This window comes from Bombina bombina, chromosome 2 (assembly GCF_027579735.1).
Source record: "Bombina bombina isolate aBomBom1 chromosome 2, aBomBom1.pri, whole genome shotgun sequence".
NCBI classification, from domain to species: domain Eukaryota; kingdom Metazoa; phylum Chordata; class Amphibia; order Anura; family Bombinatoridae; genus Bombina; species Bombina bombina.
The window spans coordinates 732,177,708-732,204,412 of record NC_069500.1 but is presented as its reverse complement, the minus strand read 5'-3'; the positions used below and the strand labels follow the sequence as shown (position 1 = coordinate 732,204,412).

At 42.7% G+C, this 26,705-nt stretch overlaps 1 protein-coding gene across 3 annotated transcripts in view; it reads left to right on the top strand.

The window, feature by feature from the left end:
• Positions 1 to 26,705, top strand: part of GAK (cyclin G associated kinase) — a 799,358-nt gene that overhangs the window by 726,276 nt on the left and 46,377 nt on the right. For all 3 annotated transcript variants that reach the window (XM_053702755.1, XM_053702754.1, XM_053702753.1), the window contains one exon: positions 1,529 to 1,705. In XM_053702755.1, coding sequence (XP_053558730.1) covers positions 1,529 to 1,705 — 177 coding nt within the window. The remainder of the gene's footprint in view (positions 1 to 1,528; positions 1,706 to 26,705) is intronic.

Here is a 26,705-nt window from a genome sequence, read left to right as displayed (position 1 = left end):
CAATTATGGCACAAATGGTTGTAAATGCTTCGCTGGGATCCCCTTTGTTCAGAAATAACAGACATATATGGCTTTGGCGTTGCTTTTTGGTAATTAGAAGGCCGCTAAATGCTGCTGCGCATCACACGTGTATTATGGCTAGCAGTGAATGGGTTAATTAAGTAGTTTGTAGGGAGCTTGCAGGGTTAATTTTAGCTTTAGTGTAGAGATCAGCCTCCCACCTGACACATCACACCCCCTGATCCCTCCCAAACAGCACCCTTCCCTCCCCCACCCCACAAAAGTCTGTCAGTACTAAAATAAAAGGTATTCGAATATCTTTTATTTTTTTTTAGCACATTTATATATGCTGCTATGTAGGATTCCCCCTTAGCCCCCAACCTCCCTGATCCCCCCCCCCCCAAAACAGCTCTCTAACCCTCCCCCTCTGCCTTATTGGGGGGGAAAAAAATGGGTTTTATTTATTTTCATTTTTTTCTGTAGTATAGCTCCCCCCCCTACAGACCAACCCCCCACCCCCTGACTGATCTTTTTTTAATAAAATCTATTCCCCCCCCCTTTTCCCACTTTTAACACCAATATTTCTGTAGTGTAGAGGTTCCCACCCGCTCCCTCCCCGTGCAGACGCCCACCTCCCCATGCGCGCGCGCTCATCCATGCATGCCCCCGGCCATCCCCGCCCACGATCCCGCCCCCTCCATATCACAAGGCCCATCGATGGCCGCCACCCCCCTCCCACACCAGCTCCCACCAACGATACCTGCCATCGATGTCCGGTGCAGAGAGGGCCACAGAGTGGCTCTCTCTGCATCGGATGGCTAAAAATGGTTATTGCAGGATGCCTTGATATCGAGGCATCACTGCAATAACTGGAAAGCAACTGGAAGCGAGCAGGATCGCTTCCAGCTGCTTTCCGGACTGCGGGCGTGCACGGTACGTCCTCAGGCGTTAACTGTCTTTTTTTTTTTTTGAGGACGTACTCAGTCATTAAGGGGTTAATACCCATTCCCCAGCTTTGCACAACCAACATTGTTATATTAATATACTTTATAACATTTTAAACCTCTAAATTTCTCCCTGTTTCTAAGCCACTACAGACAGCCTCTTATCACATGCTTTTTTATTAGCATTTCACATGAGACTTCTAATTCATGTGTGCTATATAGATAACATTGTGCTCTCTCCCGTGGAGTTTTGCAGGACACATCACTAATTGTCTAAAATGCAAGTCAATAGATAATAAATAAATAGCCATGTGATAAGATAGAGAGGTAAAAAGTATATTAATTGGTTATGTAAAACTGGGGAATTTTGGAGTAGTCTGTCCCTTTAAATACTGTTTGGGAACATATTCTTTTTGTTTGTTTTTTATTTGTTGGAAAGCTGTTTATATACATTTTTAATTTAATTATTAAACAAGGCTTTAAACGAGGAAAAAAAATCTGTTAATGGGGAAAAAATATTTAGCTAAATGTTAGTGAATATTGTATACTTTTGTGTCTTAATATGTATTGCTGTTTTTACTTAGATTTTAGACTGGATTGAAGGAAAAGAAAGAAATATAAGAGCTTTAATATCCACTCTTCACACTGTTTTGTGGGATGGTGAAACAAAATGGAAACCTGTCAATATGTCTGATTTGGTTACCCCTGATCAAGTGAAAAAGAACTATAGAAAGGCAGTACTTGTGGTTCATCCAGATAAGGTAAGATTTTCCCAGGGCGAAAAGCTTTTAACAGTAACCAAACAAGTTTTTTTATACAGTATAAAAACATTATGATAAATGTAGTGCTAAAGATCTAGGACTGAAGAATGCAAATAAGGCTTGCTTGGGGAATTTTTAGGGTAGGGCCTCTATCAGAAAATGAAGGTATCAGAATGTGAGATGGAATAGGGGGAGGAAAACATATGTGATAGGTGGAGTAGATAAGACACCTCCTCTTCTGTAAGATGGGAGTCACTGGAGGGCAAGTGATTAGAAAATTTAAGGACTCATTGGGAATTCTTTAGCAAATTAAATTTGCCAAAACTTAGTATGTATTTCTGAAGTCTTAAAGTGTATTAGAGGGAAAAAACATAATTTATATCTTACCTGATCAATTCATTTCACCTCACAGCCCGTATACAGGCTGCTGTGTCTGCTGCCCTGAGTGCTAGCCAAGTGTCAGGGAAGAGGAAGAGAAAAAATAGACATTGTTCTCCTATACATAGCCCAGGCGTGGTGGCAAAGGTCACGAACGACAGTTATGGACATGCTTCTGAGGACGAACCTCCTTCCTCTGACCACTCTGAAGATGAGTTAGAAGAGAGTATGATTAAGTTCAAAGTGGAGCAGCTCAGGCTCCTATTTAAAAGGGTTATGTCTATCCTGGGGGTCCCTGCGGCAAAGCCGCCTGAGGAAGAACAGGTCCAGAGACTGAACTCAGTATTTAGACCTATGCCTAGAGCCACAAAGGAGCTTTCCTGCAACAGGACAAAAAGTCTAAACCCAAGGGTTTTCCGGCCTGAATGTTTTTGTTCCTATCAAAACAAGAATCAAAGGAAGGCAGAAGCGACTAAAACTGAGTCTCCCAGGCCTACCTGGAAGCCCTCCCAGGGGTAGAATAAGAACAAGTAACCCAAGAAGGCTTCCCAAGATAAAAAATCAGCATGATGGGATCACCCCCGACCTTGAACCAGGTTGCATGGAGGGCAGACTTTCTCTGCTCCAAAAGGAAGGGTGTCCAATTTTACTTGCATCTCTTTGTGGTGCCCAAGAAAGAGAGCACGTTCCGTCCTATATTGGACCTAAAGGTATTTAAAAGTTTTGTAAGAATTCCCACCTTCAAGATGGAGACAATAAGATCGATCCTTCCTGGTTCAGGAGGGACAGTTCATCTCGACAATAGACCTGAAGGACTTGTATCTACACATTTTGATACACAGGGCCACTAGAGTTTTCTTCGGTTCGCCTTCCTAAACAAACCCTACCAATTTGTTGTTCTCCCATTTGGATTGGCTACTGTTCCACAAGTGTTCACCAAGGGGCTTGGAGCCCTGCTAGCTGTGGTTTGTAAGCAGTAGCTCCTTACCTGGACTACATTCTGGTTCAGGCTTCTTCATTGTCTGTGGTATAGGACTACACGTAGAGGTTACTCGTGTCTTCGGACGCATGGTTGGAAGGTCAACTTGGAAAGAGGTTCCTTCATCCCAGCTACGAGGGTAAACTTCCTAGGAACGATCATGGATTCCATCAGCATGCGCATCTACCTTACAGACCAGTGCAGGGAGAAGCTTCTGAGGGCGTGATGCCTGCTTCAGTCCAATGCTCATCCATCTGTAGCACTATGCATGGAGGTAGTGGGCCTCAAGGTTGCGGCATCAGATTCTATACCGTTTGGTCGTTTTCATCTGAGACCACTACAGTGTTGTATGCTCAGACAATGGAATGGAGATCATTTAGATCTATGGCAGGTTATCTCTCTGAACGCCCAGATGGGAGAGAGTCTGGTTTGGTGGCAATCCCCAACCCCTGTTGTTCTAGGAGCAAGTCTCCACCTCCTCTCTTGGAGGAGCCTTTTGTTTCAGTTTATCAGGGGAATTCGATTGCAAATGACTATTTAAGGAACCTGTATGTTAACAGTAGCATTCACAAAGTCGGCTGAAACGCGTTGCACGCTACTGATACACAGGCTCTACTTGTTCAAGTTTGGGCCACCCCACCCGATCGACTTGAACCACTGAGGAGAAATACCAGTTCGCAAATGAAGGATACAAGCCATATGAAAACAGCTGAAAGTTTAAATAGTGTCATACGGATTACTATTTGGGCACACAGATCTTAACAGCTTGTATAGGTGAGCAGACTGCTCGCTATATATTAGAATCCTTGCTTTCAGGACAACAGCTGCTGCACACTATGGAGTCTTAAAAAAAAATACATATATATATATATACTGTGTATGTGTGTATGTATATATGTGTGTGTGTGTGTGTGTGTGTGTGTAAGCTTACATTCCTGATATAAAGAGCATGAAGAAAAATTGAAAATAGTAAATTAGAAAGTTGCTTAAAATCGCATGCTCTATCTGAATTATGAAAGAAAAAAATTGGGTTTCATATCCCTTTAGGAACCAATCAGGATGCTAGTCCATGAACTTGTAAGGGAGTGTTCCTCTGGTATGTGCAGGCACAGTCATATTATTTCCCTTCTCATTATAAGGAAGTTTACTATGAAATCTTGTGTGTGACATCAGCACTGATGAAGCGGATTAGCCGCTTTTTTTTTTTTTCTTCTTTTTTTTTTGGGGGGGGGGTAAAATTTTGAGGTAAAATATCTTCATTTTTTTACATAGTGATGCTCAGGTGATATATTATTGTCCACTTTCAAGTGATATAGCATATTGATATTATGTCCCTTTAACCAAGTCATATTCTTCTCAGTCCTCTACTATATCCCAATTGGTGTAATGAAATACTTTGCAATTTTATAAAACGTTATTTTTAAATGTTACTGAAAACATTTAGTTTTGGGTAATTTTAACTTAATATTGGCATCAATCTTAGTCAGGTGGTCAGTAAAATCAGCCAGGTAGTATGCCATTAAATAGGTCCTGGGTTAAACACTGTTCTTATTCTGGCCTCTACTGAAGATCATGCATACAAGACACTTTACCATAACCAGGTATAGTTTGATGTTTAATGTGGAAAAATTATCTTATTCCTAATAAAAAATCACTCTTTCTTTGGGAGCAAAATCTCAACCATATTTAAATATTGTGGTCTGTCATGTCCTACTTGGATAAACATTATAGGAAAGCTGCCCCCTACTATTTCAGTGGTATAGTGGTCTAGATTGAGGTATACATTCAGAAGTTTATTTTTTGAAGGTTTAATATCACAAAATTATTTTGTCAGAGCTTTATTCTGATTCTGGAAAGAATGAAATAGGCATTTCCTGGTGGATCATACACATATATAATAATGTATTACATGTATTTCTTTCCTAAAGGTGGTAAGAGTGCACAATCTATTACTCCTGGGAATTACTTTCCCTACCACTAGGAGGAGGCAAAGATCCCCAAACCCCTCTCACCTCTATGGTTGTTAGTCTTCTCTTTACCTCCGCTGGAGAAAGGTGAAGAATGGTGATGTGCAGATTATTTCTTTGTTGAGAGGGGTTCTCAGACTGAGTTGAGGACCATTTCCCGTCAGAGTGCAGTGTTTGTCAAATGGGAAGTTTAAGGAGTTTGGCGTTTGTCTTATTTTTTTTCTTTTTCATGAAAATGTAAGTCACTATCCTCCCAAGGATGTTGCAGGGATTTGTATTTTGCCTCCTCCTTTTGGGGCTACAGTTAAAGGGACATTGAACCCAATTTATTTTCTTTCATGATTTAGAAAGAGCATGGACATACTTTTAAATAACTTTCTAATTTACTTCTATTATTTATTTTGCTTCATTCTCTTGATATCCTTTGCTGAAAATCATATATATATAGGCTTAGTAGCCGCAGATTGGTGGCTGCACATAGATGCCTCGTGTGATTGGCTCACTCATGTGCATTGCTATTTTTTAAGCAAATAATATCTAAAGAATGAATCAAATTCGATAATAGAACTAAATTGAAAAGTTGTTTAAAATTGTATTCTCTACCTGAATCATGAAAGAAAATGTTTGGGTTTAGTGTCCCTTTAACCCCTATAGTATATTTTCTACTGACATGTTTTCAGTACAGGATTGGTTTTTCCTGCTATTACTTTCCTATGGCATGGAGAGTCCAAGAATCATTCTAATTACTAGTGGGATGTTCTCTCCTGGCCAGCAGGAGGAGGCAAAGAGCACTCTAGCATAGCTGTTAAGTGTAACTTCCCTTACCCATAATCCCCAGTCATTCTCTTTGCCTCTATCAAGGGAGGATGTGCGAAGATGGTGTCTGAAGATTTTTAATCCTTTTATGGGTACTTTTCCCTGCAAGCAAGGATTGGGGTCAAGCTGTGTCCATGTTCATTACTTCAGTAAGAGTAATTGTGGCTATTAGCAGTTAGAAGATGGCAAGGTGGTGGTGCTTAAACTTCTAACATTATTGCTACCCCTATTATACAAAGCCAGGGTTGGTTACTCTGTTCTTTCCTTTCTACAGGTCCCTGGTAGAAGTGGAAGAATTTACCACACCTTTAGAAAACAGTTCCTGCCTGACAGAGCAGGATCCACAGGTAAGTGCTTTTCCTTCTAGGTTAGAAGGCACTGGCACTATAAGGGTTACTCCTTTTGTGGAAATCATTCAGAGGAAATTCATTTATCCTTAGAGGGCACTGTTTGTTATGTGAGGGTGTTTGTGAAATGAGGCATACTTTATTTATTGGGGTTTGGAGAGTGTATGAAGAGACTTAGAAGTAGTTGAGACTTTGCAGTAATCGCTTTTATTGCTCACTACTGTTTATTTGTTTTCTTCTTAAATGGAAAAATTCCACAGCAGCATTCATAACTTTTGGGAAATAAGAACCTGGCCACCAGGAGGAGGCAAAGACACCCCAGCCAAAGGCTTAAATACTCCTCCCACTCCCCTCATCCCCCAGTCATTCTTTGCCTTTCGTCTCAGGAGCTTGGCAGAGACGTGTCAGAATTTTTGAATTTTTGTTTTTTGTCTCTTATGGAGGGTAGTACTCTTCGGCATGGGACGGGAGTTTTTAGTAGTCATGTTAGTCTCTCAGTGAGGGCTTGGATGAAAGTTAGAGTCCGGAGATGCAGGAAGTTTCTTTCTGCAAAACCATCCCGACTCAGATTAACAGCTCCTCAAGCAATCAGCGTTGTCTAACTTCGCTTCGCTGCCTGCTTTCTTTTCTCAAGTCCATGGCGGAGGCGATGCTATTATTCGTCACACTTGAAATGCCGTGTTCCTGTTCCACGGTGTTGATTCCGGTAAGATCGTTTCATTTTACTTTATGCAATGTACTGTAATGTGACGTTTCCCGTGTGGCTAAAGCTCCTCGCGGGTTTAACTTTTAACAATGGGTCTCAGTGAGTCTGTTTGATCTTGGAATCGAGGGTTAATATCTCCTGAGGGGGGTTATGGGACAGGGGGGTTTATAATCATGTTTATGTGATTCAACCTGCTTATGTGTGAGGTTATGGGCTTGTGGTTGGAACTTTGAGGGCTTTGGTAGTGACGTGGCCTGCTGACTGTACGTACTTTTTGGACAATATGGTTCACCCTGTGTCCGGGCGTGGTTACGCTCTGTTCCCATTTCCGCATTCCCGACCGTGTGTCGTCTGAGATTTAATCTAGTCCGCTTTGGTCTGGTCATAGGAGGTGGTGAGTGCCCCAGCCATTGGTGGTGTCAGGTGCCGTTTTGTTGTTACTGAGTAGTCCATATTGCTATCCCTCCCTAAAGCTATGGGGGATTCTGATGCTGAGCCTGTGATCATTTCAGATTCCGTTATGGAGGATTCGGATACCGACACGATTATAATATCTGATTCAGATTCGGTGTTAGGTGACAAATCCGTTTTAGCCTCGTTGACTTCTGTCAACCATTCTTGTTCCATATGCCATTTGGGAGCACCCAGTTCCTCGGGCTCGGGGAGTCAGGGGTCTGCTAAGCCATCCACCTCTGGGGGTCCTGTCTCCCAAGGAGCGAGTTCCCTACCTAATGTTCCTCTTACACATACGATTAACCCAGTTTATAGTTCTTCCATGCGGGGTGGTCCCCCCCCCCCAGAACTTGCAGCATGTTTACGCTTTCAGATAATGTTGGCGATGGCTCGTCTACACAGTCCAGACGTTTCTTTAAGAATGTGCTCGTGCCCTGTTGTGCCAGGTATTCCACCTTGGGGTGGGCCTCCGCAGTATCCTGAGGGTTCTGTTCCAGAGCGTTGTGCATTTGGGTACCGGATTGCGCGCCTTCGCGTGTTGCGCAGACATCTGTTTGAGTCACTGAATGACCGTATAGTACATACTGTAGATATGGGAATTTTAAGTCCGATGGTCCACATAGTACTAAACGTTAGACATATGGGGATGAGGTAATCTCCTATTGTCTTTATTTGAGTTTCTTTCCCAGTTGAGATGGGGCTCTGTTTGGCTGGTCTGACGGGTAGGCCTGTGTCCTTTTTTGGGGCATTAACCCTCAATATTTTATTTATATCCGATGGATGTCTTTTTTTGTTTTTGTTTCCTTCTTGAACCATCTGGGATTGATACTCTTGGTTACTTCTGCGGAAGTTGTTGGACATGTTAGTCCTATGTTTAAAATGTCTGTTTTCCTTTTCCCCTATGAGGGAGAGTTTATGCAGCTTGCTAGTTAGGACCCTTAGTACGGGCTGGTAGCAGTGCTGAGTGCTCAGATTATAATTTTTTCATGTTTCACTGCAGCATTCGAGAGGAACCCTGAGTTCCTGAGGTGGGAAGGATTAACCAGTCCTTATAGCTTCTAGTTATAGGTGAGTGTTCCATTGCGTCACTCTGTCATCTGATTTCATCAGAGCCTTGAGTGCCTCCTCCTACAGCTTATAGATGCGTTTTAGCTTGTATGGTCTGTCCAAGTGTTGATACCTTTAGGTTTCTTTTCATGTCTCCAGGTGAGTCAGATACCCTTTTGGTTACCTCGGAGCTGGGAAGGTTTAGCACCTTATTTTTCTCTGTACCCTCTGCCTGTGTGGCGGTAATGGAGACCCTAGCCCGGCTAGTAGGGTTTTGTGGACTTCAAGGTTCCCTGCTGTTGTCCTGTGGCTAAGAGGTCCCTTCATACGACTTTTGGCCATTTGGGGTGTTTAGTTCTGGAATGAGACTGCCTGGACCTATATTCCTTCAGAGACTCTGCTTCTGGGGTTTTGCTCCTTTTCCTAATCCTATTTTGGATTCTGGGATATCAGGATTGGTCGGGGTGTTCTCTGGTAGTGGGAACTTGGGCTGTGTCCTTGATCTATCTACCTGTCTGGGTCAAATTTGGCCTGGTATTAGAATATGCATTACTCCTTACTGAGTATCCCATGTAATCTGGGGGTTCCTGGGTGGCTAGCGCCTTTGAGTGTGGGTTTCAACTCTACTGCTGGCGTGGGGTTCCAATTTCTGTTGCTCTTTAGGGTTGCAATTCCCTGGTCGGTTGCTAGTGTCCCTGTGGATTTCTGCTTTGCAGGTATTTGGGGTTGACTGTGCCTCTGATTGGCATGCAACCTGTAAGAGGGTCCTCTTCTAGGACATTTACTTTGGGGGTTTTATACCCACTTAACCGGTGGTTCTGACCTTTTGGTAATTGTTGTTCTTTCCGGTTCTTTCCCTTTCATAGGGACTATTCTCCTTTCTTTGGAGATGAGGTCCTTTTTTGTTTAAGACCTCTTTAGCTCAGGGGGCATAAGGTGGAGGTGGTCCATCTGGGGCCTTCCCAGTTCTAAGCAGATTGTGGGCCTTGTTTTGATAGATATTTATCAGTTTATGGCCTTATCTGGGGTCAGAGTCGGGTTGTCCTTGTACTCTTGTGAGATGGTTTTTCCATCTCTTCGCTCGTTCCTGTATCAGTTTTGGGATTCTTTTTGTTCCTGTACTGGATCCGTGTGGCTGGGTTGGTCCAGCTGGGTATGGGTCTGCTGGCAGGACTTAGTGACCTAAGGGATACTTACACTGCCTAGGAAGCTGAAGGCTTAGAGTATGAATCCTGCTGTGGCAGCTTTCTTAATAAAGGAATGTCAGAGCAATCTAGTGATCGAGGTATCCTTTGTCTGTGAGAGCTTGTTAGCTCAGTCTGCAGGGAGAGGTTTTCTCTTTCTCCTTGTTCCTACACAGGAGATGGTTTTCTCTACCTTCGGATTCCGAGGGTATATTCTCCTTTTCGGGAGGCATTGTGTTCTCCTTTTTAGGAGCCTAAGTGTAGGTCGGGCGGCTTAGGTTGCTGGGAGAATGCCCTCTGTTGAGGGATTGTCTTACTGTGGACTACTTCTTCATTCCTTGCAAGCTCTTTGGTGCCGTCTTGTTATGGACACGGTGTTGTTGATCCTGCGGTTTTGTCCTGGGTCTATTACTCTATTTTCATGATGAATACTTTGATATTCTGTGGGTGGGCACAGGGAGGACTTTGCGTCTTCTGTTACGTCCTTGCTTGCAGGATGTTGGGGAGATGTTATCCCATCTCCGTGTCAAGATTATTCAGTTTTTTCGCTTCATGTGGTGTGGCCTTATTCTCGGTTTGGATCCATTTTTGTCTCCGTGAGCCGGGTCTTCACACATTTGAGGTGTTTTCTGTCATATTTAACAAACCTTTTGGTTTCTTCGGTTCCTTGCCTTGCCCCTGGGGGCTTAGGGTGGTTGGAGGAACCATTTATTGGGGCGATGGTATCTCTTGGAGGACTATTGGCTCAGTCGCGTCCGTTTGCGGTCTCTTGTTTGGCTCTGGATTGACTGCAGGTCGGTGTCACCGGGGCTTTTCTTCAAATTTTTCTTGGCTTCGAGGAAGCAGGATTTTTTGTTTGGTTGTTGTTCAGGTCTGGTGCCCTCAGTTTGGGCCGCCTATGAACCCTCCCGTTTTGGCATTCAGTGTCCTCTTTATCTTGGGTATTGATTTCCCAAAAGTAATGAATACTGCTGTGGACTCTTTCCATTTAAGAAGAAAAACATAAATTATGCTTACCTGATCATTTCATTTTCTTCTGATGGAAAGGTTCCACAGCACCCCACCCATAATATGTGGGGCATCCTTATAGTCTTCTGGCACCTTTTCACCCTGATATTTCTTCTACTGTTCCTTGTTCCTCGGCAGAATGACTGGGGGGGATGAGGGGAGTGGGAGGAAAATGTTAAGCCTTTGGCTGGGGTTTCTTTGCCTCCTCCAGGTGGCCAGGTTCTTATTTCCCAAAAGTAATGAATGCTGCTGTGGACTCTTTCCATCAGAAAAAAATGAAATTATCAGGTAAGCATAATTTATGTTTTTTCGCCCACTCGCTATTAGAGCTTTCTACTGCTTTGTTTTCACGCTGTTTTTTTTTTCTTCATAAATGGAAAGAGTCAGAAGTTTTCGATAGTCTCTTATGGAGGGTAGTACTCTTCGGCATGGGACTGGAGTTTTAAGTAGTCCTGTCAGCCTCTCAGTGAGGGCATGGATGAAAGTCCGGAGATGCAGGCAGAGTCTTACTGCGAAACCATCCCGACTCATATTAACAGCTCCACAAGCAATCAGCACTGACGAGTTTTGCTGCCTGATTTCTTCTCTCAAGTCCATGGCAGAGGCGATGCTACTAACATTTAAAGGGCCGTGTTCCTATGCCATGGCGTTGATTCCGGTAAGATCGTTTCATTTTACTTTCACTCCTTTTGTATCTTGGAATCAAGAGTTAATATCTCCTGAGAGGGGTTATTGAACAGGGTTTTTTTTAATCATGTTTGTTATGTGATATAACCTGCTTATGCGTAGTGTTACATAGGCTCTTGGCTATGGAACATAACGTCCTTTGGAAGTGACGCGGCCTTTTACGGTTGAGCACACTTTTTCTGGACCGCACGGTGCACCTGGTGACCAGGCGTGGTCACGTTTTGGCTCTCCATTTCCGCATTCCTGACAGTGTGGCAACGGAAAATTTCTGGTCTGCTGGTGTCTGAGTCCTAGGAGGTGGTGAGTGCCCCAGCCATTGTGGGTGTCAGGTGCCGTTTTCAGTTTCTTATTTGGTCCATTTTTTGTATCCAATATCCCAGTTATGGAGGACTCTGATATTGTGGAGACGAATCTCTCTGAATCAGATTCTGTTTTTCGTGTGGAATAAGAGTCGGCCCGGATGATACATGCCCTTCAGTTATGTTTAGAATGCCGTTTTAGAGTGCTCAATTTCTCGGGATCGGGGAATCAAGGGGCCGCTGAGCCATCCTTCTCTGGGGGTTCCGTTCCCCAAGTGGCAAGTTCCCTACCACCAACTCTTACTACACATGCGGGTAACCCAGATTTTGCTTATCCTTCTCTGGAAGGTGGATTGTTCCCTCCTGGAGGTTATGGCACGTTTGTTATGGCGCTGGCGCATCTGCAACTACCAGAGGTGTGTTTACAATATTGTACGTGTTCTGTTGACCGGGGCTCTAAAGGCATGGGATGGCCTGCTCAACTCTCCGGGGGAACAACTGTCCCTGAGGCTTCAGGGGATCAACCTTCAGGTCGTCTTCTGCTCCGGCCAAGGTATGCTATGCCTTTCGTTATAGACTGGAGCGCCTTTGTGTCCTTTTGAGGCACATTCTGGCGTTGTTGGAGGATCCCATTTTTAATGGATATGGTAATTCTCAGTCTTCTACTTCGAACGGCTTGCAGAATTAGCTATATGAGGATGAAGTAATCTTCTTATAGCCTGGTTTATTGAGTATCCTTTCCAGTCCTGACCTTGAAGAACGTGATCCCGGTCCTGTGGGTGTCTCTATTCTTCTTGGGCGATAACCTACGGGTTGCCTTAGCTTTTATTTTAATCCAGTTAGGATGATTTTTTATTTGAGCTCATGTTTGTTTTTTCTTCAGGATTTTTTCTAGAATCAATACTAGCAATTTTCGATTGCTCAGTTTACTTCTACAGAAGTTTGTTTGAGGACATGTTAGTCCTATGTTTGTTTCCTGTTTATTCTCCATCTCTGGAGGGCCTTGACAGTATTGTTTCAGGCTGGTCCTGATTGGGTTCAGACGGTCTTGCCTTTCAGGGGCTCCGTGACATTGTCCTTTTTTGGACTTGTTCCTTTTGAGGTTCTCTTCCCTCAGGTCGAGATTTCTGTGCCTTGTCTGTTTCTCCTTAGTGGTTTTGACTGCCTTTATGGGGAGGGCCGTGTGGTTTTTCCTTCTTCGGGAGTCTATCGTTTCCCTATCGGGGATGTTAGGCTATGTTGTCTCCTTCCCCGAGCTTCGCTTAGGGGTTTTGTTCTACTGGGGTTTGGGATGCTCTGCATTCTTTTTCCTTGGTTGTGGTCTCTGAGGAGATATGGAGACTTGCCTTTGTTCTACTCGCTTTTCGAGTGCCTTTTTTCCTCGAGTTTCTCCCTTGGTCTCTAGAGTTTTGACACACCTCTGTCGTGCTCCAGCTCCTTTTTGGAGTGTTTGGACTCTTGTAGGGGGTGTTCTCTTCCTTTTGGGTTGAGATTTGTGAGTGAGTCTTGTTCCCGTTCTCCAGGTTAGTCCAGTTATTCCCCTGTGAGGTCTGATTTTTCACACTGGGTATTCGTGTTCCCTGGGTTTTTGTTTGTTTTAAACAATTCTGGGGCTTGGGCCTATAGTTTGGATTGGGATCTTTCTGGATGTCCGAAAACTTATGATCCGGTGGCTGGTTCGGGGCGATCCAGTTTTTTCCAGGGAACATAGGCTATGGCCTAAGTACTGGCTTGTTGAGCCTGCTAGCAGCTTGGCCAAGTTTTCTGGGCGCTTTCGGATTGGCTCCTTTTGGCCTACTTTGTCCTTTGCATGATGTATTCTCCACTTTGGGGGGAGTTCTTCTGTGTTCATCAGGATGTCTTGATGATTTTCATTCGGTTTTTGTTTTCAGACAATGGTTCATGTCTTGTGAACATCTGCGCTATTCTGATATGTGCCCTTCCCTTTGGGGGGGTTGTTTATCCTTCTTATGGAAGGTTTTTTTTTTTTCCTCTCTCTGGAGGGTTGATGTCCTGTCCTGTGTGCAGGAGATGGAACAGGTGTTTTTCTCCTGTAAGCGTGAGCAGTTTGCTCTTCTGAGCTTGTTCTGTTCCATCTTTGGAGATTGGAATCTCCATGTTGAGACTGTCAGTTATGCTGGGTCTTCATAGGGTCATCTCCTATGGGGTTCTCTTTGGGAGTACCTATTTGGAGGAGCTCTTGGGTTCGAGTTCACCCCATTCCGTCCTTCCCTAGGGTAGGGATATGTTGGTTAGCTCCACCGTTTCAAAAGCTGAAGGTTGTGGATTTGAACCCAGGCAATAATCCCGCTTTCTAATATGAGGTATGCTTCTGGTGTCAGCTAGCCTTCCAAAACTGAAGTTTTTAAAGGTTTCTGTTCCCCTGTTTTTTCTGACCTGTCCATCTCTTGGGCTGGTCCGGTGTGGAGCAGGCTCTGCGATCTGTTGGTCGACCTCAAGTTTTTGAGGTCCGGTGAGCCTTCTTGAAGTTCTGGGCTCTTTCCAAATTCAAGATATTTGAGAGGACTGACGACTTTTGGATAGCCTGTGGTGTGCCCACTGTGGATGTTTAGCAGTCTGTCGATTAGGATTGATATCTCTTTTCAGCTGCTCCTACTTGCCTGCAATTATTATATTTCAGAGTCATCCTGGTATGACTGTGGTGTTGTCTCAGGTGTTCTCTACTTTGGGTTGCTGCACGTGTTCGATCTCTGAATATTTCGATATTCTGGGTTGGCTTGTGACTTGAGGACTCTGTCTTTAGTTTTCTTTTAGGGTCCGGTTGCACTGTATTTAGGAGAAGTTTTTCTTCTTAGTTTCAGGTTCCCGGTTTTAACCTTGTGGTTTCTGTACGATCCGGAGTCTGGGTGTTGCCTGTCTCGTTTTATTAAGACCAACTGAGGTCTCTGTGGGCTTGGCTTGGGCTCAGGGTTCCTTATTTTTCTTTGGAACTGGTTGCACTCTATTTAGGGGCTTTTCGAGAAGAAGCTTTACTTTTTCTTCCACGTCTTCTCCTTTTTTTGGGGAGTTTTCGGTAGTTGATCCCTTTCTCTGGTAAAGGGTGTTTTGTTGGGGACCGACTGCTGGGTGGCGGTGTCCCCTGGAGGCGTGGTGACTCGGTCAAATCTATGTCTGCGGTCTCTAGCTAGGCTTATGGACTATCTGTGGGTCTGTGTCCTTGGGGCCTTTCCTTTTCAATGTTTTCTCAGGTTCGGACGAAGCAGGGTTTTTTTGGGTGGGGTTGCAGGCCTGGTGCCCTCAGAATGGTCCGCCTTTTGTACCCTCCCGTTTTTGCATTGTGTCCTCTATAGCTTGGGTTGTGTTTTCCCAAAAGTAATGAATGCAGCTGTGGACTCTTTCCATTTATGAAGAAAAACTTAAATGATGCTTTCCTGATAATTTTCTTTTCTTCAGATGGAAAGAGTCCACAGCTCCCCGCCGTCTGTTATTTTTATTCTTTTGGCACCTTTTTCACCCTCATATTTCTTCTACTCTTCCTTGTTCCTCTGCAGAATGACTGGGGGATAGGGGAAGTGGGAGAGAGGTATTTAAGCCTTTGGCTGGGGTGTCTTTGCTCCTCCTGGTGGCCAGGTTCTGAATTCCCAAAAGTAATAAATGCAGCTGTGGACACAGTTTTTTTGTTGCGGTCATGTGACTGCTTCTCAGCACTTTTTCAGCTTCTCTGATCAGATCTGAGTTTTGCCTAGGCTAGTGCTGAGGTTACAGCTCTAGTTGCAGACTTTCTAGAGTGATTTTGGGCAGCTCCGGTGATCAGGATTACTGGCAAAAGAGTAATCTTGGTGGATCTTTGTTCGGGTGTGTCCGATGTCAGTGCTAATGGATCAGCAGTTTCTGGAGGGGTAAGACCTCAGTAGAGCTGAGGGTTTTTTGGTGCATAAGTTAAGTGGTATTACTTTATTTGCTGCTTATAAAGTTCTCCAAATTAACAATGATGGAAAAAATATCCCAATATAAAGGAACCTAACACAATTATGGACACTAATATTGATGAGTCATTTGTTTCCTTTGTCTGGAGGCTAAAATAATTCTTCCTGTTCAATTTTGTTCATGTTTAAATAAAGCTTTAATGTTTAAAGATAAGATGTCCATCTCTGAGCTCCCTGTTTCTCAGGATACTGTTGTCCTAGCAATGCCTCGGCTTTCCTCTCAGGAGTCTCAAGCTTCTTAGGCAGTGCCCTGTGGTTCCTCTCAGCAACCTTCTGGGGGTGTTTATTTACCTGAAAATGTCACTGCACAGATAACATCTGCTGTTTCAGCTGCTTTATCAGCCTTTCCAGATGCTGGTAAACGCAAGAGGAAATCTAAAAATATTAATGTTGCTAAGGCTGCGTAAGTCAGTATGTCTCAGTTATCTGATGAGGAGGATGCCTCAGTGGTTTCTGAGGGTGAATAGTCAGATTCTGATACTGTAGTGACCAATTCTACAGATTCATAGGAGATTAATTTCAGATTTAAGTTGGAACACCTCTGTGTACTTTTAAAGCAGGTCCTTGCTACTTTGTAAGAATCTGTCTCGGAGAATCCAAAGAGGTCTAGTAAACTTAACAGGGTATATAATGTACCCTCATCTGTGGAAGTGTTTCTAGTTTCAGACCGTATGACAGATATCATAACTCAGGAATGGGATAAACCAGGGATTCCTTTTTTCCCATCCCCTGTTTTTAAAAAGATGTTTCCTGTTGCTGACTCTATTCGTGACTCATGGTGCACAGTGCCCATGGTATAGGGAGCTATCTCTACTCTTGCCAAGAGAACTACTATTCCTATTGAATATAGTTATTTCAAGGATCCCATGGATAAGAAGCTTTAGGCTTTCTTGAAGACGATGTACATTCATCAGGGTTTACAGTGGCAGCCTGTTACTAGTATTGCTACAGTTGCGGGGGAGGGGGCGTCTTATTGGTGCGATGACTTATCTAATTTAATTTTAGAAGAGACCACTGTAGAGGAGATCCAAGACAGGATTAAGGCTCTCAAGATAGCCAATACCTTTATTTGTGATGCCAATATGCAAGTTCTTAGACTGGGAGCTAAGATTTCTGTTTTCACCGATTTAGCTCGCAGAGCTCTATGGTTAAAATCTTGATCGGCAGATGTCTCATCCAAGTCCAAGCTTTTGTCTTTGCCTTATAAGGGTAAAACCTTGTTTGGTCCAGGTCTGGCTGAAATCATTTCAGAAATTACAGGGGGAAAGGGTACTTTTCTATAATCAATAATTGATGAACAAATATAATGTAGAAAGTTTTCAAAGCCACACTTGATAAAGCGTTAGTTCACATACAGATGGAAATTGTAGAGGTAGTTAAAGACCCTGTGTGTGAGCGAGACTAATACACTGTATGACTGTTATTGATGCCTTGGTGAGAATTATCTTCTAGCTCACAGAGGATTCAGCATATCACCCATAACCGGCATGTAAAAAACAGGTAGTGATTGTTCATAGAATTCTTCACTCACCCACACCTAGACCTCTTTCCTCAATCTGTGATCCGTGGTTTAGGGAATAAAGCAGCATTAATTGAGCACGGCTGGGAAACTTTCAACTCCGGTATCAGCTCATGCCTGCTCTCTGTTACCCTTTCGTACCACGTGATCAGTAGAAAACCAATCTGTATAGGAGATTCCTCTGTGTGCTGTTGTCATCGACTGGAAACAGTAAGTGTACGCTGAATAGGCAGGCAAACAAGAGCTCAAAAAAATATATAGTGGAGCGGATCCCTGAAATCCACTAATAGAAATATTGAAAATAAGTCCAGCAGAGCCGCTTTTTGGGAGTAGTTAAAAAGTAAATACTTTATTAAACAAATAGTTTAAAACAACAGGAATAGGATAATAAATTCCATGGCCATACAAAAACGTCTGACTGGTTTCGGTCACTAGGGCCGTAATCATAGACATAACAAGGTGCATCTGAGTACACAATATAAAGGCTAATAAAACTACAAATCTAAAAAACTACCTGATAGGTTAAAACCAAAATGGCTCAAGAATTTAACTCCTGATATACACATAACAACTTTATAAGAAATTGAGATAGCATAGGAAACATAAATGTATTAATTTACCAGCAAAAAAGGAGAGCTTCAATTTGTAAAAGAACAGTGATTTCTACTTTTGCACAAAGTTAAATACAGCGTATGGGAACAAAGGGTAGTAATAAGTATCTGAATGTAACCCCTACATCCCTCCCCATTCGCACAGCTATACACCGGACAGCACATAAACATATTGCTATATGGTGATAAGTGAGCAATAACAACATGGTCAATATATATATATATATATATATATATATATAAATGCACAAAGGGTTAACAGCGCTCGCAAGTCCTGATAAAAACAGAGTAATATGCAGTTGATATGTATGTATATACACTATCAGTGGTATAAATAACAGAAAGTTCCCAGGATGTAGATAATGTCAGTGAAGATCCTTATGATGTTTTAAATATAGTAAATACCCTTACCAGAAGTTACCTCAATCATATGAGGTAAGTTGCCGCACTGGAGGGTATGCTTGGTGGTAGATTAATTCTTGATACCAGCGTATGCTTCTTATGGTTTCATCCACCTCTTGGAGTATATGGGGATTTGGTTCCTCCAATGGTAGTCTCCCAAACTTTGTGTATAGGGGTGCTTGTCGCCTCTTGGAGTGTGCAGTCTTGGTATATACTTCCTCATCCGCCTTTCAAACTTTGTCCTTTAGAGATAATTTCTCTCAGGAGAGTGTTTGCAGTTTCCCTTTACTGCTGGCAAATCGTGACTTGAGAACGCTGTTAACCCTTTGTGCATTTATCTGTTACTTTTACTCTACTGGGATTTTACCCCTGTAAAGTGTTCGTCCCTAATAGCTGCCAATCATTTCCTGTCTCTCTGACTGGCGCAATTTGCGAGTATCACTTGTTTTCAATTCACGTCTCTGAATTTCTGAATTGTTACATTCTACTTGCTTGCTTTATATATATATATATATATATATATATATATATATATATATATATATATATATATATAGTGTATCTATAATCCCAGCTCAAAAAAATATATAGTGGAGCCGATTCCAGAAATTCACTAATAGAAATATTGAAAAGATTGAAAAGAAGTCCAGCAAAGCCTCTTGTTGGGAGTATTTAAAAAGTAAATACTTTATTGAACAAATATATATCGAATAGAACCTTAACTATTAATTGGGATTATAGATACAATATATATATATATATATATATATATATATATATATAACACGAAAGGGAACTGCACTCCTAGACAGGACTGGGTACACATCCCATGACCCTGCAACATGCTCAGCCCTGGGTGCTCAGTGGCACTCACAAGAAGCTGTGCTGTCACCAGAGTCACAGGCAGTTAACCCCAAACAGGTCTGGGTGCAAGAACCATAGGGGAAATTAAAAAACAAATTAATACAACACAGAGAAAACCCTGCACTCACTAGCAAACTCACAGCTAAGATATCAAAGCAAAAATGGAAAGGTTAGTTACCACATCTGGCCAAATGGGACAAGCCCAGGTACCACGTCAAGGTCCTTTCCAATACCTGGGCTCTTAAAACAGCCACACAATGCAAGCTGTCAAATCCAAACAAACTTGGGAACAAGGGAAGGGTGCACAGGCTTATGTAATCACCCCAGTAATATACAAAACACGGAAGGGGACTACACTCCTAGACCGGACCGGGTACACATCCTATGACCCTGCAACATGCTCAGCCCTGGGTGCTCAGTGGCACTCACAAGAAGCTGTGCTGTCACCAGAGTCACAGGCAGTTAACCCCGTATCATGTTATTGATCACTTATTAACGTATAGCAATATGTTTGTTCTGACTGGTTTATAGCTGTGCGAATGGGGAGGGATGTAGGGTTTAAATTCAGTTACTTATTATTACACTTTGAGAACCGCTCAGACGTTTTTGTATGGCCATGGATTTTATTATCCTATTTCTGTTTTAAACTATTTGTTTAATAAAGTATTTAAATTTTGACTACTCCCAACAAGATGCTCTACTGGACTTCTTTTCAATGGTACTTTTCTACCTCAAGATAAAAAGAATAGACCTAAGGGTTGCCAGAATTCTAATTCTAATTTTCATTCCTTTCATAACTTTAAGGGACAAAAGTCTTCCTCCTCCTCTTTCAAGCCAGAATAATCCAAGTCTTCTTGGAGGTCCGGTGAGTCTTGGAAAGCAAGCCAAGAAGTCTTCCGCTGTTTCTAAATCAGCATGAAGCAACTGCCTCCAATCCGGTTTTGAATCATTTGGGGGGCAGGCTCTCTTTTTTTTTTGGTAGGCTTGGATGCACAATGTTCTGAATCCTTGGCCCGTGGACATAGTGTCCCATGGTTACAGAATAAGATTCAACTCCTATCCTCCCAGGGGCAGATTTCACCTTTCCAGGTTATCTGCGGACCAGATAAAGAGAGAGGCCTTCTTAAACTGCATAAAGAAAATATCTTCTCTGGGAGTGATTGTTCCAGTTCCTATAGAGGAACAGGGTCTAGGATTATATTCAAATCTATTTGTAGTTCCCAAAAAGAAGGGCAATTTTTGTCCCATCATGGACCTAAAGTGTCTCAACCAATTCGTCAGGGTTCCGTCCTTCAAAATGGAGGCCATCCGTTCCATTCTTCCTTTGGTACAGGAGGGTCAGTTCATTGCAACCATAGATCTGAAGGATGCGTATCTTCATGTTCCTATTCACAGGGATCATTACCAATATCTTTCAGCTTGTTTCCTTTCCTTTTGGCCTTGCTACGGCTCCCAGAATTTTCACAAAGGTTCTCAGGGCTCTTCTGGCAGTGGTCAGGTCCAGGGGAATTTCTGTGGCGCCTTACCTGGACGACATCTTGGTTCAAGTGTCATCTTTTCATCTTGTAAGATCTCAAACAGAGATGTTGTTGTCTATTCTACGTTCCCACAGATGTAAAGTGAATCTGTGAAAGAGTTCCCTTGTACCAAATACAAGGGAGTGTTTCTTAGGAACGATTATAGATTCCCTGTCCATGAACTTTTTTTCTGACGGATGTCAGAAAATCCAAACTTCTTGCTTCGTGCCTTTCCCTCCAGTCTATTTGTCCATCAGTGGCTCAATGCATGGAGGTGATTGGTCTGATGGTGGCCTCCATGGACATCATTCCTTTTGCTCGGTTTCATCTGAGACCTCTGCAGTTATGCATGCTCAGTCAATGGAAGGAAACCACTTGGATATCTCACGGAGGATAGATCTGGATCCCTTGACAAGAGACTATCTCTTGTGGTGGATTTCACAGGACCATCTGTCTCGGGACACATGTTTCCTGAGACCTTCCTGGGTGATTGTGACCACGGATGCTAGTCTGTTAGGCTGGGGAGCGATCTGGGGCTCCTTAAAAGCTCAGGGCCTGTGGACTCAGGAGGAGTCTTCGCTTTCTATAAACATCTTGTAGATGAGAGCAATTTTCAATGCCTTGACAGCTTGGTCACAACTAGCCTTGGTCCGGTTTATCAGATTCCAATCGGACAACATTACCTCTGTGGCTTACATCAACCACCAGGGAGGAACTCCGAGTTACTTGGCAATGACGGAGGTGACTCGCATTCTCCAGTTGGCAGAGTCTCACGATTGTCATCTCTCTGCCATCCACATCCCTGGAGTGGACAACTGGGAAGCGGATTTTCTGAGGAGGCATACTTTTCATCCAGGAGAGTGGGCTCTCCACCCAGAGGTTTTCACAATGATAACCCTCAGGTTGTGGGGGTTCGGATTTGGATCTGATGGCGTCTCATCAAAACACCAAGTACGGTTCATGGTCAAGAGATCCTCAAGCCGTTCTGATAGAAGCTCTGGCTGTTCCTTGGAACAATCTAGCATTCCTGTTTCCTCCATTTGCTCTCCTTCCACGAGTTATTGCTCGCATCAAGCAGGAGAGAGCTTCTGTAATTCTAATAGCTCCTGCATGGCCTCACAGGATCTGGTTCGCGGATCTGGTGACGATGTCATCTCTTCCACCTTGGAGGTTTCCTTTGAGGAAGGACCTTCTACTTCAGGGTCCCTTCCTTCATCTAAATCTGGTTTCTCTGTAGCTGTCTGCTTAGAGACTGAAAGTCTAGTTTTGGCTAGACGTGGCTTCCCTCATAAATGCTATGCTTCAGGCTCATAGACCAGTTACTCGTAGAATTTACCATAAGGTATCGTGTAAATACTTTCATTGGTGTGATTCCAAGGGTTTTTCTTGGAACAAAGTAAGGGTTCCTTGAATTTTGGCTTTTCTTAAGGAGGGCCTAGAAAAGGGGTTGTCAGTCAGTACCCTGAAAGGTCAGATTTCTGCTTTGTCTATTATTTTGCATAAACGTTTGTTCAGGCCTTGGTTCGAATCAAGCCTGTGTTTACATCTGTTGCTCCTCCTTGGAGCCTTAATCTTGTTCTTAAAGTTTTGCAGCAGGCTCCGTTTGAGCCGATGCATCCGGTTGATATTAAATTACTATCTTGGAAGGTTTTGTTTCTTATTGCCATTTCTTCTGCTCGCAGAGTTTCCGAACTTTCTGCTCTGCAGTGTGATTCCCCTTACCTTATTTTTCATGCTAATAAGGGGGTCCTCCGTATTAAGCTGGGGTTTCTCTCCCTAAGGTAGTGTTGGATAGCAATATTAATCAGGAAATTGTTGTTCCCTCTTTTTGTCCTAATCCCTCTTCCCAGAAGGAACGTCTTTTGCATAACTTAGATGTTGTGTGTGTGTGTGTGCTCTTAAATTTTATCTTCAAGCCACTAAGGATTTTCTGCAGTCTTCTGCCCTGTTTGGTATTTTCTCTGTTAAATGTAGGGGTCAGAAGGCCACTTCTGCCACTCTTTCTCTCTGGTTGAGAAGTGTTATCCGTTAAGCTTATGAGACAGTTGGACAGCCTCCTGAGAGAATTACGGCTCATTCCACTAGAGCTGTTTCATCTCCATGGGCTTTCAAAAATGAAGCTTCTGTGGAGCAAATTTGCAAGGCGGTTACATGGTCCTCTATACATACTTTTTCCAATTTCTACAAATTTGATACTTTTACCTCGGCTGAGGCTTCTTTTGGGAGAAAAGTTCTTCAAGCGGTGGTGCCTTCAGTTTAGGTCCGCCTGTCTTGTTCTCCCTCCCTATTAATTCTGTGTCCTCTAGCTTGGGTATTAGTTCCCACTAGTAATTAGAATGATTTGTGAACTCTCCATGCCATACGAAAGAATACAACCTGAATATTACCTGATAAATGTCTTTCTTTCAGGGCATGGAGAGTCCGCGACCCGCCCTTATTTAATTTAAAGAGATAGGAAAGTCAAAATTAAGCTTGCATGATTCAGATAGAGCATGTCATTTTAAGACCCTTTTGAAATTCACCTCTATTTTCAAATATGCTTCATTCTCTTAGTATCCCTTGTTAAAAAATGAATACACATATATCATACAGTAGTGGGAGCTGCTGCTAATTGGTGCCTGCACACATTTGTCTCTTGTGATTGGCTCAGTAGTGCAATGTTGTCCCTTCAGCAATGGATAGCAAGAGAATTAAGAAAATTTGATAATAGAATTAAATTGGAAAGTTGCTTAAAATTGTATGCTCTATCTGAACCATAAAATAACATTTTGGAGTTTACTATCCCTTTAACGGCAGTTTTTTGTATAGTCCTCAGGCACCTCTATTACCCATGTGTTATCTTCTTTTCTTTCATGTAATTAGCAAGAGTCCGTGAGCTAGTGACGTATGGGATATACATTCCTACCAGGAGGGGCAAAGTTTCCCAAACCTCAAAATGCCTATAAATACACCCCTCACCACACCCACAAATCAGTTTTACAAACTTTGCCTCCCATGGAGGTGGTGAAGTAAGTTTGTGCTAGATTCTACGTTGATATGCATTCGCTGAATATTAAATTACTTTCTTGGAAAGTTTTGTTTCTATTGGCCATCTCTTCTGCTAGAAGAGTTTCTGAATTATCTGCTCTTTCTTGTGAGTCTCCTTTTCTGATTTTTCATCAGGATAAGGCGGTGTTGCGAACTTCATTTAAATTTTTACCTAAGGTTGTGAATTCTAACAACATTAGTAGAGAAATTGTGGTTCCTTCATTGTGTCCTAATCCTAAGAATTCTAAGGAAAGATCGTTGCATTCTTTGAATGTAGTTAGAGCTTTGAAATATTATTTTGAAGCTACTAAAGATTTCCGAAAGACTTCTAGTCTATTTGTTATCTTTTCCGGTTCCAGCTCATTCTACTAGGTCAGTTTCTACTTCCTGGGCGTTTAGGAATGAAGCTTCGGTTGATCAGATTTGCAAAGCAGCAACTTGGTCTTCTTTGCATACTTTTACTAAATTCTACCATTTTGTTGTGTTTTCTTCTTCTGAAGCAGTTTTTGGTAGAAAAGTACTTCAGGCAGCTGTTTCAGTTTGATTCTTCTGCTTATATTTCAGTTTTTTTCATTATAAGATTGAAACTTTATTTTGGGGTGTGGATGGTTTTTCAGCGGAATTGGCTGTCTTTATTTCTCCAACATAGGTGTGTCCGGTCCACGGCGTCATCCTTACTTGTGGGATATTCTCTTCCCCAACAGGAAATGGCAAAGAGCCCAGCAAAGCTGGTCATATGATCCCTCCTAGGCTCCGCCTACCCCAGTCATTCTCTTTGCCGTTGCACAGGCAACATCTCCACGGAGATGGCTAAGAGTTTTTTGGTGTTTAAATGTAGTTTTTATTCTTCAATCAAGTGTTTGTTATTTTGAAATAGTGCTGGTATGTACTATTTACTCTGAAACAGAAAAGAGAAGAAGATTTCTGTTTGTAAGAGGAAGATGATTTTAGCAAACGTTACTAAAATCGATTGCTGTTTCCACACAGGACTGTTGAGAGGAAGTAACTTCAGTTGGGGGAAGCAGTTGGCAGACTTTTCTGCCTGAGGTATGACTGGCCACATTTTTAACACGACTTGGTAATGCTGGAAGGCTGTCATTTTCCCTATGGGGACCGGTAAGCCATTTTCTTAGATTAAGTAAAAGAATAAAGGCTTTATAAGGGCTTAAAAAACTGGTAGACATTTTTCTGGGCTAAAACGATTACTTTGCTAAGCATATTTGACTGATTATAGCTCTTTATAGTTATTATAATCTTGGGGATTGTTGTTAAAAAACGGCAGGCACTGTATGGACACCTTTTTCAGATGGGGGCCTTCTCTAGTCATAGGCAGAGCCTCATTTTCGCGCCACTAATGCGCAGTTGTTTTTGGAAGGCAAGGCATGCAGATGCATGTGTGAGGAGCTAAGATCCACTGAAAAAGCTTATAGAAGGCGTCATTTGGTATCGTATTCCCCTCTGGGCTTGGTTGGGTCTCAGCAAAGCAGATTCCTGGGACTGTATAGGGGTTAAATGTAAAAACGGCTCCGGTTCCGTTATTTTAAGGGTTAAAGCTTTCAAATTTGGTGTGCAATACTTTTAAGGCTTTAAGACAGTGGTGAAATTTTGGTGAATTTTGAACAATTGCTTCATACTTTTTCGCATATTCAGTAATAAAGTGTGTTCTGTTTAAAATTTAAAGTGACAGTAACGGTTTTATTTTAAAACGTTTTTTGTGCTTTGTTGACAAGTTTAAGCCTGTTTAACATGTCTGAACCATCAAATAAACGATGTTCTATATGTATGAAAGCCAATGTGTCTCCCCATTTAAATATATGTGATAATTGTGACATGGTGTCCAAACAAAGTAGGGACAATGATGCCACAGATAATAATAGTGCCCAAGATGATTCTTCAGATGAGGGGAGTAAGCATGGTACTGCATCACCCCCTTCTGTGTCTACACCAGTTTTGCCCACACAAGAGGCCCCTAGTACATCTAGTGCGCCAATACTTATTACTATGCAACAATTAACGGCTGTTATGGATAATTCTATTGCAAATATTTTATCTAAAATGCCTACTTATCAAAGAAAGCGCGATTGCTCTGTTTTAAACACTGAAGAGCAAGAGGACGCTGATGATAACGTTTCTGACATACCCTCACACCAATCTGAAGGGGCCAGGAGGGAGGTTTTGTCTGAGGGAGAAATTTCAGATTCAGGAAAAATTTCTCAACAAGCTGAACCTGATGTTGTAACATTTAAATTTAAATTAGAACATCTCCGCGCACTGCTTAAGGAGGTATTATCTACTCTGGATGATTGTGACAATTTGGTCATTCCAGAGAAATTATGTAAGATGGACAAGTTCCTAGAGGTTCCGGTGCCCCCCGATGTTTTTCCTATACCCAAGCGGGTGGCAGACATAGTAAACAAGGAATGGGAAAGGCCCGGCATACCTTTTGTTCCTCCCCCTATATTTAAGAAATTATTTCCTATAGTCGACCCCAGAAAGGACTTATGGCAGACAGTCCCTAAGGTCGAGGGGGCGGTCTCTACTCTAAACAAACGCACTACTATTCCCATAGAAGATAGTTGTGCTTTTAAAGATCCTATGGATAAAAAATTAGAGGGTTTGCTTAAAAAAATGTTTGTTAAGCAAGGTTACCTTCTTCAACCAATTTCATGCATTGTTCCTGTCACTACGGCAGCGTGTTTCTGGTTCGAAGAACTAGAAAAGTCGCTCAATAAAGAATCTTCGTATGAGGAGGTTATGGACAGAGTTCATGCACTTAAATTGGCTAACTCTTTTATTCTAGATGCCGCTTTGCAATTAGCGAGATTAGCGGCGAAAAATTCAGGGTTTGCTATCGTGGCGCGCAGAGCGCTCTGGCTAAAGTCTTGGTCAGCGGATGTGTCTTCCAAAACAAAATTGCTTAACATCCCTTTCAAGGGCAAAACACTGTTTGGTCCTGATTTGAAAGAGATTATTTCAGACATCACCGGAGGAAAGGGCCACGCCCTTCCTCAGGATAGGTCTTTTAAGGCTAGAAATAAGCCTAATTTTCGTCCCTTTCGCAGAAACGGACCAGCCTCTACTTCTACATCCTCTAAGCAAGAGGGTAATACTTCTCAACCCAAACCAGCCTGGAGACCGATGCAAGGTTGGAACAAGGGTAAGCAGGCCAAGAAGCCTGCCACTGCTACCAAAACAGCATGAAGGGATGGCCCCCGATCCGGGACCGGATCTGGTGGGGGGCA